Here is a 17,522-nt window from a genome sequence, read left to right as displayed (position 1 = left end):
GAAAAGCGTGCCTGGGCTTTACTACAATTGTTTGGCAAACACCTGCGATGCTCCGTCCCTCTTCTCATCTCGCAAACTCTCCACGTTTGAGAGCCGCTCTCTGCCAATTTTCCCACTCTAAGCTGGCTTCCTCAAACAAACGTCGCTGTTTCTGTTGTTACTGTTGTTGCTGTTTATTATACCATTTTTTTTCGATCGCTGCAAGTGTTGTTGACCGCCGAGTTTGACGCCGGAGCCAGAGCCTCAGGTGCTGCACTCAAAATGCCGTTGCTCGTTGATTGAATGCAGCAGCAGCAGTAACAACACGCCACGAACAACAAACAATGCTGAAAAGCTTCCCATTTAAAGAAGAGTACATAAATTTTAGTCAGACGGGAAATATGTTTCAGGTAATGGCAATAAGTAAGCTTTTTAAAATATTAAAGTATTAGTCATTTTATGCCATTTCTAAATACTACCATTTTGTTTTTATAATAATAATCTAAAATAAATCAAACAAATGACTACAAATGACTTACTTGCTCAAAAAATAGACGAGATTTGGAAACAGTTAAATTAGCCTAAACTAATAGTCTAAAAATAGACACAATAGGCCTTTGATGAACTCTTTATAATATTTTTTTAAAGCCTTGTTGTATGATATCTTTGCTGATTTCACTCGAGCTAGTCCTTCCCCTAATGCACTAAAGAAAAGTTATGGTTTTAGTTCTGCAAGTTTTCCAATTTGTACCCATTCCCTGCGATAGTGCATGGTGGTGTTTGTGCGGAATCTATGTTAATCACATTACGTGAGCTCGGCTAATGCCTCGCCGATTCTGTGGGAATTGCTCTGATTTTTGTTTTTATCGCTGCAGCAGTTGCAGATGCACCTTACAGCTCTTAATGCAATTAGTTGAAGCCGTTGTTGTGCTCCTCCCTACCTATGTTTTCCATCAAATGCTCTTCGACACATCAGTTTTCCCAGCGAAAAGTAACTGTAATGCACATGCTTTATCGTTTTTAACTGTAGCGAAAACGCTGGTATATTAATTGGGTTGCTGTTGCTTGGGATTTCGGGGATAAAAGGCTTTTAACTGGGGCTGGTTTGTTCTTTTACTGGCTGTTGAGAAGATGCAAATGAGAGTCGACACCCTTCACATGATGTCTTGAAGCCAGCCAGTCGGAACTTTTCAGGGGAAAGAGCGCCTTCCTCTTTGACGTCGGCCGACACTGTGGGCCCTTTTCCCTGTGTTTTCCTCTTTTACCTGCCCTGCCCTCCCCGCTGGCCGCCCCTTCTGGCCATAAAAGATTCTTCTTGGCAGCCATTGTTGCCGCTGCCCTGTCATTGTGGCCACTTACAGTCCAACTTCTTTGTTGTTAATTACAGAGAACGTAGTTGAATGAAGCTTAAGTATCTGAAATGCGTTGGATTTTTTGCTTTAACTAAAGGAATCAGTTCCTAATTTAATAAGTTAGAAAATTCTCTTTGGGCAACACTGTAGTTTAATAACTGCGCTTCCTATGTTACATCATTCGTGTACGAGACGCTTTACTGTACCTTTCCTGTTATTGTTGTACTTGTTACTGCATGCTGTTGCACACGACACCGATGTCTTCCCACAGCCGCATCGATGCGACAGCGAAACTCAGACACAGAGCCAAGTTAAAGCTATAGTCAAAGTTAAAGCCAGGCGACAGCCAGAGTTTTCCCTTTCGTTACGTGACAGCGCCCAAGCAATCACACGGCCCGAAAAGCACCATCCTACAGATACATTTTCAGAGACATCTACGTCTGCAGATATGTACATCTGCAACAGCCGTAGCTAAGACCTCAGACAATCTGCATATCCATTCAGATCTTAACTCGGCTTTCGTTTTCCATGTGGTAAGAGTATTCGTTTTGGCATTGTTCTTGGATCCGTTTCCCTTTTTAATGACATAATTGACAGGTACTCATTTTCCGGCTGAGCGCGGATAACTTTCCCGAAATATCCAATCCATTTCCTCATCATTTAAGATCTTACCAAACATATTTCGTGGTTTATGCAATTTTTTGATAAAAATGTTTTTCAGTCGTACATTGTTGATGTTTCGGAAACGCATTGGCATAAACAAAATTAATTTAAGAATTTAATTGGTCATATCTACGTGTCTTAAATATGCGATGAAACCTATGGTACGTAGAGTACATCGCCTTTTCTTGGCTTGGACACTTTTCCTTTTTTTCTGCCTTTAAAAAAAAGGAGCTGAAAGAGTTGCGTGTAATTATGACGAAACTGGCTGACTTGTCTCGTTGGCTGGCAACTTTTTGGGCGCTGTTTTCGAGGCGAGTGCGTGGCAGTGTTTATAGTGATCGGTGTTCGGCGTTTTGGGACTTGGGTTTGTCAACCTCTGGGATCTTGGATCGTCGTGGGCTGGGCGACTGGCATGACGCATTTAACGCTTTTTGGTTTGATTGCCGCATTTTGGTGTTGCTTTTCCGAGCAAACGAGACTCTTATCAGTCGCTGCACTTGGCATTGGCCACATTTTCTTTTTTGGCTTGCCGTTTTTCATTTTGGCTGCACATCCGACATCCGGTTTCGGGTTTTGCCAAGCAATTTCCGTTTCTACAACGCGCATAGTACCGGGAAACACACACCCCCACTACAAGCCACACGTATCGATTCGAAAACCCTTTAATAACGTCATTGAATAGGTCAGGCGGGTGAGTCAGGGCCGCCGAAAAGGTAAACGGAGGGGGCTAAAAGGGGACCGCCCTGGGTATGGATATCTAATTAGTTACTCGTTTGCGGGGCTTCTTCACATTTATTTTGCAAAGGGTTGAAGGCCTTCAATTCAATGCAGGTGGAGAGACTTGCAATTATTTTTTCGAAGCAATGGGTAAAGTAATCAATATATCACTTAAATCAAAGTTGTGCGTTTAATAACAGCTTTTATAATATTTTTGTACAAACATATATTGTTCTTTTTGGCATATAGATATAAAAAAAAAAAATTTTAAATAGAAAAAAATAAATGTAGGAGTGGGCGTAAGATTAGCCGTATCGGAAAGGTTTTCGACATACTGATTTAAATTGGAGAGATAATTTAAACAATTTCAAACTTTTTTTTAAGGTAGTTAGAGTGGAGTAACGGGTATAAAAAGTTTCCCAACAACTATGCATTCCTAGCAACTAGCAAATAAAGTTAATAAAGATCCCGGTTTCGATGATTTGTTCTAGAAAAATGTAGCCTTGGGTAAAAGAATTTCTGTAGAGCGGAGAAAGCCTTGGATAAAGAATTTTTCTAATTGAAGCGGCGCCACGCTGAGCCATGGAATTTCCCTCACTTGCTCTCTCACCCACTTTTCCATTTTCCAGCTATTTCAAAGCTTATGCAAATGACGACACTTGGCTTATCTTCAGGCTTATTCTCCGGAATAAACAATAAACAAAGTCGTGGCCAGCTTAAATGTGTGACAGTTTTATAATAGTAGAAATATCGGATAGGTGCCGCGAGCTTATTCTGGAGTTCGAAATGGGGAGAGGGGATCTCTCTCAAATGTTAATCAAACATAGCTGTACAATTCCCAGAACTGGTACAATGGGAGTGCTGAGAAAAGAACGAGGTGTTGGGGGGAAAAGGCCATGAGGAAAACTGAAAAGAATCTGAGCGGAGCCAATTAACCAACTTGAGTTGCAGTTATTCAGCGGCACACTCTCTTTTTAGCTCTGTCTCTCTCTCTCTCTCTCTATTTTAATTTTACTTATCGGACTACACTGGCAGAAACTTGTTTTGTTTTATTAAGTTTTTCCTTCCTCAGCTGTTTAAACAATATGGAACCTGAACGTTTCAGCAATGTTTTTCCGATTCAAATGAAAAACAATTGTAGCATGTATGCATGTATGTATATTGAAATTTTTTCTAACATTCTAACTTCAAGGTATCTTGGAGATTCTCAAAAATTAAGATACTTGAAGATCCCTATTTTTGAACTTTTTTGTTTTTGACATGTACATAATATTTATTTCGGAATGGATTATGGAACATATAGCCCCCTTTTGCAAGTCCCGAACTTCGGCTAAAGCGTTCTTTCTAGCTACTTGGTGGGCCGAGCTTAACATGTATTTTCGTTAATGTAAGTATCTTCACTTGGCGATTGTGGATGCAGCGCTCTTCCACTTTTCAAGCCTTTCTTACGCTCTCCCACCAACATATCGCTCTCTCGGCTTGGAGCTTCGGGCTTTGGGTCTGTGTGATTTTCTTCAGTTCGCTCACGGACTTTGAGTAAGCCGGTTGTGTTGTGGTTCGCTGTGTGCTCGCTCGATGTTTCAGCTTGCTCGTCTGGTTCGTTTATTATTGTTTGTGTGTGAAAGTAGCGGCGTGCTGCAGAAGCCAGTTGCATAAATTGGGAAGGCGAAGACGAAGCCTTTGTGCCTTGTGATTTTTGCGTTTATTCCATCGTACGGGTGTGCAGAAATATATGTTTTAAGCGGATGACGCACAGATAAATGCGTTTTGGCCATGTCAATGTCCTTTATTTCGAGAGGCACGCCCACGCAACGCGAGTGCAAACAAATATACAAATCTGGCAGATAAACTTAAAGATACCTAACCACAATGGGATTAGCCGATTTTAAGCTGAGTGTAAGTTGCTAAACGAATCTACGCGATTTGGACCATTTATTTTACGGCTTCTTCGTCGGCTTCAGCGGATTTCTAGTTAATAATTAAGACAAAAGGCGAAAGATAAAAGACACAGATACAAATACTTATAGATTCAGATACACCAACCGGCGCTTGGGTGAAATTCCATTTCTCTTTTACTTTTATATTTCGTTTGGCTGCCAATCGCTTCGTAAAAAGTGAAAATCCAAGTGACAATCAATTAAAATTCGAGACCAGTCGAAAATCGATTTTCGGTTTCAAGCGAGCCAACATTTTGTTCTAATTTTGCCACCATTTCGTTGCGGCCACCTCGCGCCTCCTCTTTCACCCTCCCTTTATTACCGCGTCTCTTTCTCTGCTTTTATTTTTATTTACGGTACTTACGCTACTGAGGCTTAACCCCAATTCACTTGTTGCATGTGCTGAATAAGCAAAAGTCGTTAAGAAAAAGAAGCGTTGAAGAAAAATGAAAATTTTCGTTGTTTTTGGTATTGTTGTCACAGTCGTCGATGCCTTTCTATGGCTTTGCCTTAATGCCATGCGACTGGGTCAAAACCCCTTACACCTTCCCCGTTAACCATTTTCCATATTGGGTCGAACTCAAATTACGAATTAAAAAGTAAAATACGAAATAAGACGCTTTGACAGCTTCAGTTGTCAACTAAACTAAACAAATTCATCAGCACCAGCACCGACATATGCCATAATAAGTTGTGATTGCCTTTAAGCGTTTTTGGAAAATTTATAGTTGACACTCGGGAAAATCCCATTTCAAATTCAGTTTCCCTGGCATTGCGGTTTTGTAATGCAAAATCTCACACCAAAACCGATTTCAGTTTGTTTAGGCGTTTGTACGAAATATAAAAATAGTAACAATAATAACAAAGCCAGTTTCTACCTGTCAAATTGTTATTGTCTTCTCCTCCTAAATGGTCAAGTAATTTGATTTTTTGACACCTTACTTCGCTGGAGCGGGTAAATTGAATATGAAAAGTAATTGATTTTTATACGTTCATATATCCAAATTTAGCATTTCACTTTGCAAGAATGAATCTTCTTAAATAACATATAAATTCTTTAATAATTTTTTTCTTGGTACTCAAGCAAACTTGTATTTAGCTCCTTTGTATTCTTAAAGCAGGTTTAAACACTAATACTTTTCATGAAGTTTGAAAATTCGGTAGATCCATGAAACTAAGAAAATAAATTAATGCTAGTAATTGTAATATTCAGACATGTATGCACATTGCAGAGCATTTGTGTTTCTCCATCCATATAACCAATCTTTCTGTACCTTTCCTATGTAGAGTGCGAAAATCAAATCGCTTTTTTGAACCACAAAAATAAAAATAAAGGCAAAAATATCCCCCTGTGTACACATGTGTTTTGTGGACGTGCGTGGGCCGATCAAGTGAAAAAGCATCGAATCGGCCAAGGGTACGCTATGGGTTGATAAATGTTTATGTTGATGTGTGCCCGTGGAGTTTATATAGCTGGCGACCTTGTTTTCGGTTTGATTTCATGTGCGTGCGGCAAACGCTTTGGGGTTTCCTGCCCCGCCGGATTCCCTTAGTGCTGGAGCTGGAATAGCGGGCTCAGTTTGCTTTTTTGTATGTTATGATATTTTTCTTTTTTTTCGGAGGCAAACGACCGATTAGAAATCGTAAGTTTCATTGTTGCCCATTGGTCATTGGCTGCTGGATCGACCTCTTCACCCCCCGGTGGACCATTTTGACTTCAAAGCGGGCGCCAATTATCAATTTATGAATTGCCGCGGGCCGAATCAAAGTGGTCCATCAGTATTATCATTAGTTAACTGAATTTACTACGACTTGATATACTAATAAACGTTTTTCTCTTTTCTTCTCGTTGCAGGTAAATGGAAAATGTGTTTGTATTGAGCGAAATTTGTAGAAGTTTTCCGACAGATAAAAATTCCACATAATGTATCTCATGGATACAAGCGCACACGTGTCAGTATCTGTCTGCACCCGCTTCCCTTTTGCAGTCGCATGCCAATTTCAAATGCAAATTTCGTTATTTTTCCGAAATTATGTGCGCAAATCGAAAAGCTTTCTAATCGCTTTTCCGCCGCCAGAGCGAAGCGTTTTTCCTTCCTAGCATTGCAGTTTGCGACTTGGCACCGCCTTGACATCGTCGCTTTTTATATTCGATACTCGATGTGTCCGATTCGTATATATAAGTGTCTATATATCATGTGTGCCTGGTGCTTTTTATTGTGACAAATATTTGGCCAGCTTTCCCACAGCAATACATTTTTTGCGTTGTGCAATTTTTCTTTTGGAAAATGAGTATACAAATTTTCGCCTATTTCTACAGTGAGCTAACGAAAAGAAAGAAATTCAATTTCAATATACTGCAAATGTGTAACAATCGGTGTACGAATTTCACATTCAATGCCATTAGTGTAAAATAAACTAAGCAAGTAGTAGAAACCCATAATATGGCATTGACCATGAACATGGTGTTCCTCAAGGACCTACGATCGCGCCTCAAAGGATATCTCCACGTATGTATTCAAAGGTAGTTACTCGTAGAGTAAAAGGGTAAACTAGATTCGTTGAAAAGTATGTAACAGGCAGAAGGAAGCGTTTCCGAACATATAAAGTATATATGTATATTCTTGATCAGGATCAATAGCCGAGTCGATCTGGCCATGTCCGTCTGTCCGTCCGTGTGTCTGTCCGTCCGTTTGTCTGTCCGTCCGTATGAACGTCGATATTTCAGGAACTGAAAACTGAAAATTTGGATTCAGCATGTAGACTCCAGAGACATAGACGCAGCGCAAGTTTGTCGAATCATGCTGCCACGCCCACAAACCGCCCAAAACTGCCATGCCCACACTTTTGAAAAATGTTTTAATATTTTTTCATTTTTGTATTGGTGTTATAACTTTCTATCGATTTGTCAAAAAACTTTTTGCCACGCCCACTCTAACGCCCACAAACCGCCAAAAACTGTCAGTGTTGAAGACCTCCTTCGCACTTCCACCAGCTGAGTAACGGGTATCAGATAGTCGGAGAACTCGACTATAGCGTTCTCTCTTTTGTTTTTAAACTAAAGACATGCTGGAGTTTGGGCTTATAAAATAATATATTTTAGTTATTCTTATTATTTACCGAAATCTAGTTTTGATGATATGCAGATGTAGCTGAAAATTCAAGCTTAATGTACAGGAAGCATAAACAAGCTGCTGTTATTAATAATTACGGCAATTAAATTGCTAATGTGCTTGTAGATTCCGTTAAGCGTGGATTATTAGTTCATTCAGTCAAAGAAGCAGATAAGTAAGTCGAAAAGGCTTTACGTTCTGACGTTTTCGGTTCCTTTCTCTACGTATTTTCACTCGAATTTTCTGCCCACACAAATGTGGCGTGTGTTAAAAATAAAATGCATAAATTTTTGAAAAGTTATTGAAGTCTTCTGTCACCGACTCTGCGCATTTCCCAGAGCTGGGCTACATTTCTCAGTCAGCTGGTGTCATTAGGCATGTAGCGCCTATATACCGCCTTTGTCTCAATGCAACCACACCGAATCCCGACGTATGATGAACATGTCGCTATATCGCGTATTATGCTGATTGTGTCAGTTTTTTCGCTGCTCCGCTATGCTGGGCTTGCATTTTCCTTTGCCTCTCTGTAATCACATTATGCAACCTCATTTGGCTTTATTATGGTTATCAACATCAAGATGTTTTCAAGAATGCGCCGCCTAAAATTCACAGCCGAACACATTTTCCCAGACAAACATTAGCCACACTAAAGAAAAATAACAAGCTTAAAATACACAACTAAAATACGAAACAAGAGAGAACGCTATAGTCGAGTTTCTCGACTATCTGATACCCGTTACTCAGCTAGTGGAAGTGCGAAGGAGGTCTTCTACACTGACAGTTTTTGGCGGCTTGTGGGCGTTATAGACTAATACAAAAATGAAAAAATATCCAAACATTTTTCAAAAGTTTAGGCGTAGCAGCTTTGGGCGGTTTGTGGGCGTTAGAGTGGGCGTGGCAAAAAGTTTTTTGGCAAATAAATAGAAATTTACAAGACCAATACAAAAATGACAAAATATCAAAACATTTTTCAAAAGTGTGGGCGTGGCAGTTTTGGGCGGTTTGTGGGCGTTGGAGTGGGCGTGGCAACGTGAATCGACAAACTTGCTCTGCGTCTATGTCCCTGGAGTCTGTATGCTTAATCTTAACTTTCTAGCTTTTGTAGTTCCTGAGATCTCGACGTTCATACGGACAGACAGACGGACAGACGGACATGGCCAAATCACTCGGCTATTGATCCTGATCAAGAATATATATACTTTATATGGTCGGAAACGCTTCCTTCTGCCTGTTACATACTTTTCAACGAATCTAGTATACCCTTTTACTCTACGAGTAACGGGTATAAATATAACTAATATAGAAAATGTTTATCTAAGAAAGTACCTATCTGCAAAAAATTTTAATATATGAATATGAATATATTCATATATATGAATATATATGTTTAAAAGAAATGTTTGTATACTGATGTTTTTCGGGTTACAAATATGTTGTTTTTCAATATCTTATTACATTTTTTAGTGTATCTTTTCGGGCCGCTTACCACACCGATAAATAAAAAATTTAGCACTTATCATGTCCGTGAAAGTGGAAAACATTTTTCAGAGTGTATTTTTTGATCTTGCTTAATAATTTAATTGTCCAAATAGACTGCCTAGGTGGGAGTGTAGATGAAATTAAGTGTGGATTGACTTTTGGCACTTGCAACTCGCTTGCCCGTGTTGCCTGCTTGATGCAGCATGCCGCTCCCTATCAGTTTTCATCTTAGGCTAATTGGCCATTAGCAGAGTCCACTTCAAATCGCATTACCCCGTAAAAGATACTTTAGTACGTGCACCATCTTCCTTCGGAAGGAAATCGATGTTTCGGCACTAGCCAAGACGGTTGCGTTCGCAGCGAATTGAGTTGCGTGGTTTGAGCTTATCGACGGCGAACGAACCTGTTGCTGCTAAACGATTGCCGTTCGCCACGATTCGTTTTTCGATTCTTCTCCCTAACAAAGCCACACTCATGCAAACACACATACTGGTGCACACCTAGCCGTTCGGGTAGCTGGATGTTCTCAGTAACCGTTCGGCTATAGACGGGCGTAGTTAATTCCGATTTCCCACCGGAGTTTCATAACGGTGACTCAGAGTTGTCACCTAAGTACTGGTTATTAATCTGAACAAGTGCTACAAATATTAACATAATTATCTGTGTAGTGCCAGTCATTCAAAGGGAGAATCATCAGCCCTTATGAACTGAGGGAGAACTAGCAAAAAAAGAACAGTGTGGGGTATAAAGTTAATCAAAATATATGTGTGTAAACAAACGACTCGGGAATTCAAAGTTTCCTGCCAAAGTTATCAGTGGGTTCTGTGATAAGAAAACGTTACGCACTCTCCTATTAGGTTTCTGCCAATTCAGGGCCGTATTTAATGGTGCAAGAACCTTTTGAGAAATAACTAGCAAGTTTGAGGGTCGCATTAGACCTACAGTGAAGAAATCCAATATAAAACATTGATTCATTGTGAAAGGTTAAAAACTGACAGTCATAAATAATAAATTAAGAGAGAGCTTAAATGTAAATCCTTTTTCTCGACTTACCCTAATAAAAAATCCCACCAAGCTCGTAATACGAATTTAAAAATATTTATAATGAGTTTCCCATAATCAATTGTTTATTGAATAGTGTTTACTCTGTACCTCTCTGCACTTGCCACTTTGTTTGGGCATACATATATGCACATGTTTTGCAGAACGTAGATTTCAACAGGAATTTAAAATAAACATATTCAATCGATAGCTCAACTGGGTAACTTTTGTTGCCTATGGCTCATTGTGTAAATATGTACGGGCGGTTTGCCCTTAAATACGGAATTTGTGAATGCGAGGAACATTAAATCGCTTAAATTTGTTGCTTTTAAAAACATTAAAATGTGTTCACATGTTTCTGACAGATAAGAATGAACTTGAACTTCATGAATGAGTTTGAGAATGAGAATATCAAGTACACATTTGAATTCCGATTTAGTTTTTGTTGGAATCAAACCAATCAAATTGAGTAGTTTTTGTTGTTGAAACTTTATTATACCCGTTACTCGTAGAGTAAAAGGGTATACTAGATTCGTTGAAAAGTATGTAACAGGCAGAAGGAAGCGTTTCCGACCATATAAAGTATATATATTCTTGATCAGGATCAATAGCCGAGTCGATTTGGCCATGTCCGTCTGTCCGTCCGTCTGTCCGTCCGTCTGTCCGTCTGTCTGTCCGTATGAACGTCGAGATCTCAGGAACTACAAAAGCTAGAAAGTTAAGATTAAGCATACAGACTCCAGGGACATAGACGCAGCGCAAGTTTGTCGAATTATGCTGCCACGCCCACTCTAACGCCCACAAACCGCCCAAAACTGCCACGCCCACACTTTTGAAAAATGTTTTGATATTTTTTCATTTTTGTATTGGTGTTGTAAATTCTATCGATTTGTCAAAAAAAATTTTGCCACGCCCACTCTAACGCCCACAAACCGCCCAAAGCTGCCACGCCCACACTTTTGAAAAATGTTTTGATATTTTTTCATTTTTGTATTAGTCTTCTAAATTTCTATCGATTTGCCAAAAAAACTTTCTGCCACGCCCACTATAACGCCCACAAACCGCCCAAAGCTGCTACGCCCACACTTTTGAAAAATGTTTTGATATTTTTTCATTTTTGTATTAGTCTTGTAAATTTCTACCGATTTGCCAAAAAACTTTCTGCCACGCCCACTATAACGCCTACAAACCGCCAAAAACTGTGTTTAAGACTCTCCTTCTCCCTTCCACTAGCTGAGTAACGGGTATCAGATAGTCGGGGAACTCGACTATAGCGTTCTCTCTTGTTTTTTTGCTCTGTTCTTCGAAAACAGTATGTAGTTGAGAAACTGAAGACGGATAAGAAAGAACGCGAACTCAAAAGTTAATAGAATAAATGATAATAGGCACTTGCATATAATAAACGCGTTTATTTATATTTCTTTTGATTTTGGTTGCCAACAGACTTTCCATTCAATCAGACTTTCGCCTATCAAGCTGTTAAGTTAACTATGTTCTGATATCTAAATTCGCTGAGAATTGCTTCACTTTCACGATGACATTCAATTGAAATCGATCGATTGGAATTCCAATTTGCATAGCAGTTACTGTCGGCCTGTTTGCTTGTTTCAAGTGACACCTTTGTCGACTTTTTCCCGCAAAGGAACGAATGACTATCAGACAGAAGCAATCGAGAACCGTTTAATGAGAAAGCCAAAGAAACTTGTTGAACTTCAAGAAAAAGAAGCACACGAAGGCAGCAGAACCTGGAGGGGGAGGCAAAAACATTTTCCAGATAAACGGCAGTTGGAGTCGTGTGAATAAAAGTGTGTATTTTTTTTGTTTGTGGGTCAGGCTGTTCCTAATTACCGTGAACTTGTTAGCGCACACAAAACGGTTGTAAAATGACCAAAGTGAGGTAATAAACGCGGCGACTTAACGAGAAACCCAAGTGAATAATGTCCAAGCTGGTAAAGAGAATACGCAGCATGATCAATCCAAGCAGCCATCGGGATCGCGATGATACCACGTCGGTATCCACTTCAGAGAGTTTGAGTTTTCGCAGGAAGTGCCACTCACTGCCCCGAAGGAGCAATAGACACCTGACCGCTCGACGATCGAATAGTGGTCTGTGGAATCGACTGGTCACCAATGTATTTGGTCCGGAAGATTCGTATGACTTTGATAACGATGGCGACAGAGGTGGTGCCATATTTTACACCGATTCGGTTAACGGGTCGAACTATGAGATATCTGCAGAAGTGAGTTGGTTAAACAAAAAGGGGTACCATTTATCCAATTTATTTCGATATTTCGGATACAGTTCTTTAAGTGTCTTCATCTACTTGAGTTTTATGTTCTTTGAGTCTATTCTGCACTGAAAATACTACATAATATGCAACTATGTAATTTGATTGAAACATTTATTAATGCAGACTGATCAGATATTGATTTTATTTTCTAAGAGAAATATAAATAGAAGTACTGATCACAGACACTCAAATCTTTTTATACCCGTTACTCGTAGAGTAAAAGGGTATACTAGATTCGTTGAAAAGTATGTAACAGGCAGACGGAAGCGTTTCCGACTATATAAAGTATATATATTCTTGATCAGGATCAATAGCGGAGTCGATCTGGCCATGTCCGTCTGTCCGTCCGTCTGTCCGTCCGTATGAACGTCGAGATCTCAGGAACTACAAAAGCTAGAAAGTGGAGATTAAGCATACAGACTCCAGGGACATAGAGGCAGCGCAAGTTTGTCGATTCATGTTGCCACGCCCACTCTAACGCCCACAAACCGCCCAAAACAGCCACGCCCACACTTTTGAGAAATGTTTTGAAATTTTTTCATTTTTGTATTAGTCTTGTAATTTTCTATCGATTTACCAAAAAACTTTGCCACGCCCACTCTAACGCCCACTCTAACGCCCTCAAACCGCCCAAAGCTGCTACGCCCACACTTTTAAAAAATGTTTTGATATTTTGTCATTTTTATATTGGTCTTGTAAATTTCTATCGATTTTCCAAAAAACTTTCTGCCACACCCACTATAACGCCTACAAACCGCCAAAAACTGCGTTTAAGACTCTCCTTCTCTCTTCCACTAGCTGAGTAACGGGTATCAGATAGTCGGGGAACTCGACTATAGCGTTCTCTCTTGTTTATACCTTTTTTATGTTTTAAATAGTTTAAACGAATTTAACAACGAGTATGTGTATAAACCTTTTCTTACTCCCATTTATTCTCATCAATAGGGCGAATACATAAAGCATCCCGTTCTGTACGAACTCAGTCACAAATATGGTTTCACAGAAAATCTGCCGGAGAGCTGTATGTCCATACGGCTGGAGGAGATCAAGGAGGCTATTCGGCGAGAGATCCGCAAGGAGCTGAAAATCAAGGAGGGCGCCGAGAAGCTCCGCGAGGTGGCCAAGGATCGACGATCCCTCAGCGATGTCGCCGTTCTTGTCAAGAAGAGCAAAAGTAAGCTTGCCGAGCTGAAGTCCGAGTTGCAGGAGCTCGAAAGTCAAATCCTCCTGACATCGGCCAACACCGCCGTTAATAGCAATGGACAAGGTGAGCTAAGCATTCATTAATTCCTACAAAGATTGAGTAACTTTTCCTAGCGTTGTCTCGCTTTTCGTTTCGAAAACCCACTAAAAGCGAGACTTTCAAAAACCAATCATAAACTTTTGCAATTATACGAGAGCAAAAGTTTCATGCAACAAGTTTTGTGGGCAAGTGTAACGAGTCAAGTGTATTCCCAATGAAAACGAGGGCGTGGCAGGGGCGAGGTCACTAACGAAGCTATAACCAAAACAAGCTCCAAGATAAAGTTCGGACTTTGCGATGATGTTGAAAGATGTTCCTATTTGGGTAGATGATGAACATAAGGTTGTGTGGTAAAGTTGTTAGTTAATTGAATTTCATGCTCGTAGTAAAGTGTAATTCAATCAACCAAAATGCTTGATGCACACTGGACTAGTTATGATTTCTGGGTCATGTACTTTCTTGGCAAGCAATTAAAATGAATAAAGTGTGGTTCATTGAATTTTGTATAAAGCTGTATTTTGTAAACAAATATTTCTTATAAATGTATAAAACAATTTTATAAAAAGAACAATTTTTATTTATATTTGGTATTCATACATTTTAATAAATTATTTTGAAGTGTTTTCTGAAATTTTACCGAAATAAAAAACTGAACAAAAATGAAAGTTAATCGTTCCAAAAAGAATCAAAAGCTAAAATTGTTCAGTGCTTTGAGAATGGTTAAGTTCGTCTTTAACGAGTCTTTGTCACGCATTTGCTTTTACCACACTTTTCTTGACTTAACACTTTATGCTTCTTGGTGACAACTAAACATTGTGTTGGGCGTTAATGATCTGATTATCGCTTTATATATGCCCTCGTATCTTTAACAAAACACTTTGTGATAGACTTGGCGACAGACGAAATGTTTTCTTCGTTTTTTTCAGTTGTTTAGACCCAACCTATTGACACAACTGCCGTAAATGTGATACGTATGGTTTGTTTACATTTCCGAATGGAGACAGCGTTCTGGCATTCTATATATCTGCTTCCGTGTTTGGCCAGTCCTCTAACAGAAGCATTTGGCCCAGAAGAACCCTCCACTGTTGCATTGTGTGGCGCCAGAATCGACTTTCCATATGTCAGACGACTGACATGTTTGGCAGCTGTCAAAGAATGCTGCACAAATGCCGATTCTCTTTGAATAAATAGATGGTGCATATAGAGCTAAACACACATATTTTTAGTTTGTGCCAAACAAATAGCCAAAAAAAAGCAACATAGGGAGAAAAAGAACATAAACAAGTTTTCGGGCGAGTTTTGGCCGAGAAAATTTAAATCAGCGCTGCTGTTTGATTAATATTATTTTCTACCTTCCGCTAATTATACCTGTTACTCGTAGAGTAAAAGGGTATACTAGATTCGTTGAAAAGTACGTACCAAGCAGAAGAAAGCGTTTCCTATCATATAAAGTATATATATTCTGGATCAGGATCATTAGCCGAGTCGACCTGGCCATGTCCGTCTGTCCGTCCGTATAAACGTCGAGATCTGTAATCTGAAATCTATGAAAGCTAATTGAAATTCAGTATGCAGACTCCAGACGCATAGTTTATTGACCCATGTTGCCACGCCCACTGTAGCTTTTGAAAAATGTTTTTATATTTTATTACATTTTTTTTAGTCTTGTAAATTTCACTCGATTTGCCAAAGATCTTTTTGCCACGCGCACTCTAACGTTAGAGTGTAAGATTATTCAATTCAAATGAATAGTCGATTTAATCGTTCCAATTTCTTTCAGAATCGATCACTGCCTGCATTGACCCCAATGGCGGTTTCTTGGTCAGCGGTGCGGTTGGTGGCTTGGGCGGCGGAAGCAAGGCTCTGGAGGGCGGCGTACCGGCCACTGCCAATGACAAAGTGCTTGCCTCGCTGGAGAAGCAGCTGCAGATTGAGATGAAGGTGAAGACCGGGGCGGAAAACATGATCCAGTCGCTTGGCATCGGATGCGACAAAAAGCTGCTGGCGGAAGCCCACCAGATGTTGGCCGACTCGAAGGCCAAGATAGAGTTTTTGCGCCTGCGCATCATCAAGGTGAAACAGAATCGCGAACAGGCCGATCGCCTCAAGGCCTCGCGCCAAATGATCGACGAGCACGGTCAGACGATCGGCGGGAACAACAGCAGCCAGCCGCAGAGCCTGGAGACGACGCTGGAGGAGCGGATTGAGGAGCTCCGCCATCGACTACGGATCGAAGCAGCCGTCGTCGATGGAGCCAAGAATGTTATCCGCACGCTGCAGACGGCGATTAGGGCACCGGACAAGAAGGCTTTGCAGGAGGTGAGTTCCATCCTCTACATTTTGGTTGGTTTTTTGAATATACTTTAGGGAATCTTGCAGACACATTCTGTCATTTTTGTAGAAGCTTATATATCTTCGGGGAATTAAGGGTCGCTTGTCAAAAGTACACATCTACAAAAATTGTAGAAATATAATCTAAATTGTATTTAATAGGAGTTAAGAATACAAACTTTAGATAACTAGACTTTTTTGGTGGCTTAAATGTAGAAAGTTCTACTGTGCTTGGTAATTCAAATAGAATCGGTATTATTGCTTAAATACCAGAGTTAATTAGAGCTGGCCGGTAGCCAGGTAGACACATAACCCTGCGAGTATTCCCCCGCTTAGCTGAAATCAGGTGTGCCTGCTGCCATATGGCCACACGACGTATGAATCATATTAGAAATATACGTGCGTATACGTGATTTTTTCCCAACTTGTGGCAACGTCGTGTGAAACGGGAAGTGGAATGCGGGAAGGAGGCAAAGCTAATTATGCGGCTGCTTTAAATATTTTTCACTTCGTCCGCTTTCGTTTTAATTTCAATTTTTTTTTGTCGTTTACTGTCGTCTCATTAATTAAACGGACGTAGGATGTCGCCATTACTAGAGACCAAGAAAAATGATTTGGCAAGTGTGCTCAGGGCCTGCCCTAATAATTTTGGCATTAGCTTTTTAGTTCATTTTAAATTTTTATACCCGTTACTCGTAGGGTATACTAGATTCGTTGAAAAGTATGTAACAGGCAGAAGGAAGCGTTTCCGACCATATAAAGTATATATATTCTTGATCAGGACCAATAGCCGAGTCGATATGACCATGTCCGTCTGTCCGTCTGTCTGTCCGTCCGTATGAACGCTGTGATCTCAGGAACTACAAAAGCTAGAAAGTTGAGATTAAGCATACAGACTCCAGAGACATAGAAGCAGCGCAAGTTTGTCGATTCATGTTGCCACGCCCACTATAACGCCCACAAACCGCCCAAAGCTGCTACGCCCCACTTTTGAAAATGTTTTGATATTTTTCATTTTGTATTAGTCTTGTAAATTTCTACCGATTTGCCAAAAACTTTCTGCCACGCCACTATAACGCCTACAAACCGCCAAAAACTGTGTTTAAGACTCTCCTTCTCCCTTCCACTAGCTGAGTAACGGGTATCAGATAGTCGGGGAACTCGACTATAGCGTTCTCTCTTGTTTATTTAATGGTATCGCTGACAGAAAAATGGTCCCAAAATAAACGCAAAACGAAGATAATTTTTTTTTAATTTCACAATGCATTTAACACTGTACGTTTGTGCATGGACATACCATATATACACTTTTTCCTATTTTCCAATGTCTGCCTTTCCTATCGCGTGGCAAGCTCGCATTTTTCCTAGCCGTGATT

The 17,522-nt window shown here is 40.1% G+C and overlaps 1 protein-coding gene across 15 annotated transcripts in view; it reads left to right on the top strand.

Moving 5' to 3' along the window:
• The window catches only part of LOC120443774 (serine/threonine-protein kinase N), a 35,323-nt gene that overhangs the window by 6,278 nt on the left and 11,523 nt on the right, over positions 1–17,522 (top strand). For 3 of the 15 annotated variants that reach the window (XM_039623082.2, XM_039623083.2, XM_039623081.2), the window contains exons 3-4: positions 13,518–13,839; positions 15,596–16,134. In XM_039623082.2, the coding sequence (XP_039479016.1) occupies positions 13,518–13,839; positions 15,596–16,134 (861 nt within the window). Of the gene's footprint in view, positions 1–6,971; positions 7,159–12,132; positions 12,522–13,517; positions 13,840–15,595; positions 16,135–17,522 lie in introns of those variants that run through there. The other 12 variants (XM_039623085.2, XM_039623084.1, XM_039623080.2 and 9 more) reach the window with 11 other exon arrangements.

This window comes from Drosophila santomea, chromosome 2L (assembly GCF_016746245.2).
Source record: "Drosophila santomea strain STO CAGO 1482 chromosome 2L, Prin_Dsan_1.1, whole genome shotgun sequence".
Lineage (NCBI taxonomy): Eukaryota > Metazoa > Arthropoda > Insecta > Diptera > Drosophilidae > Drosophila > Drosophila santomea.
This window is presented reverse-complemented; position numbering and strand designations above follow the sequence as displayed.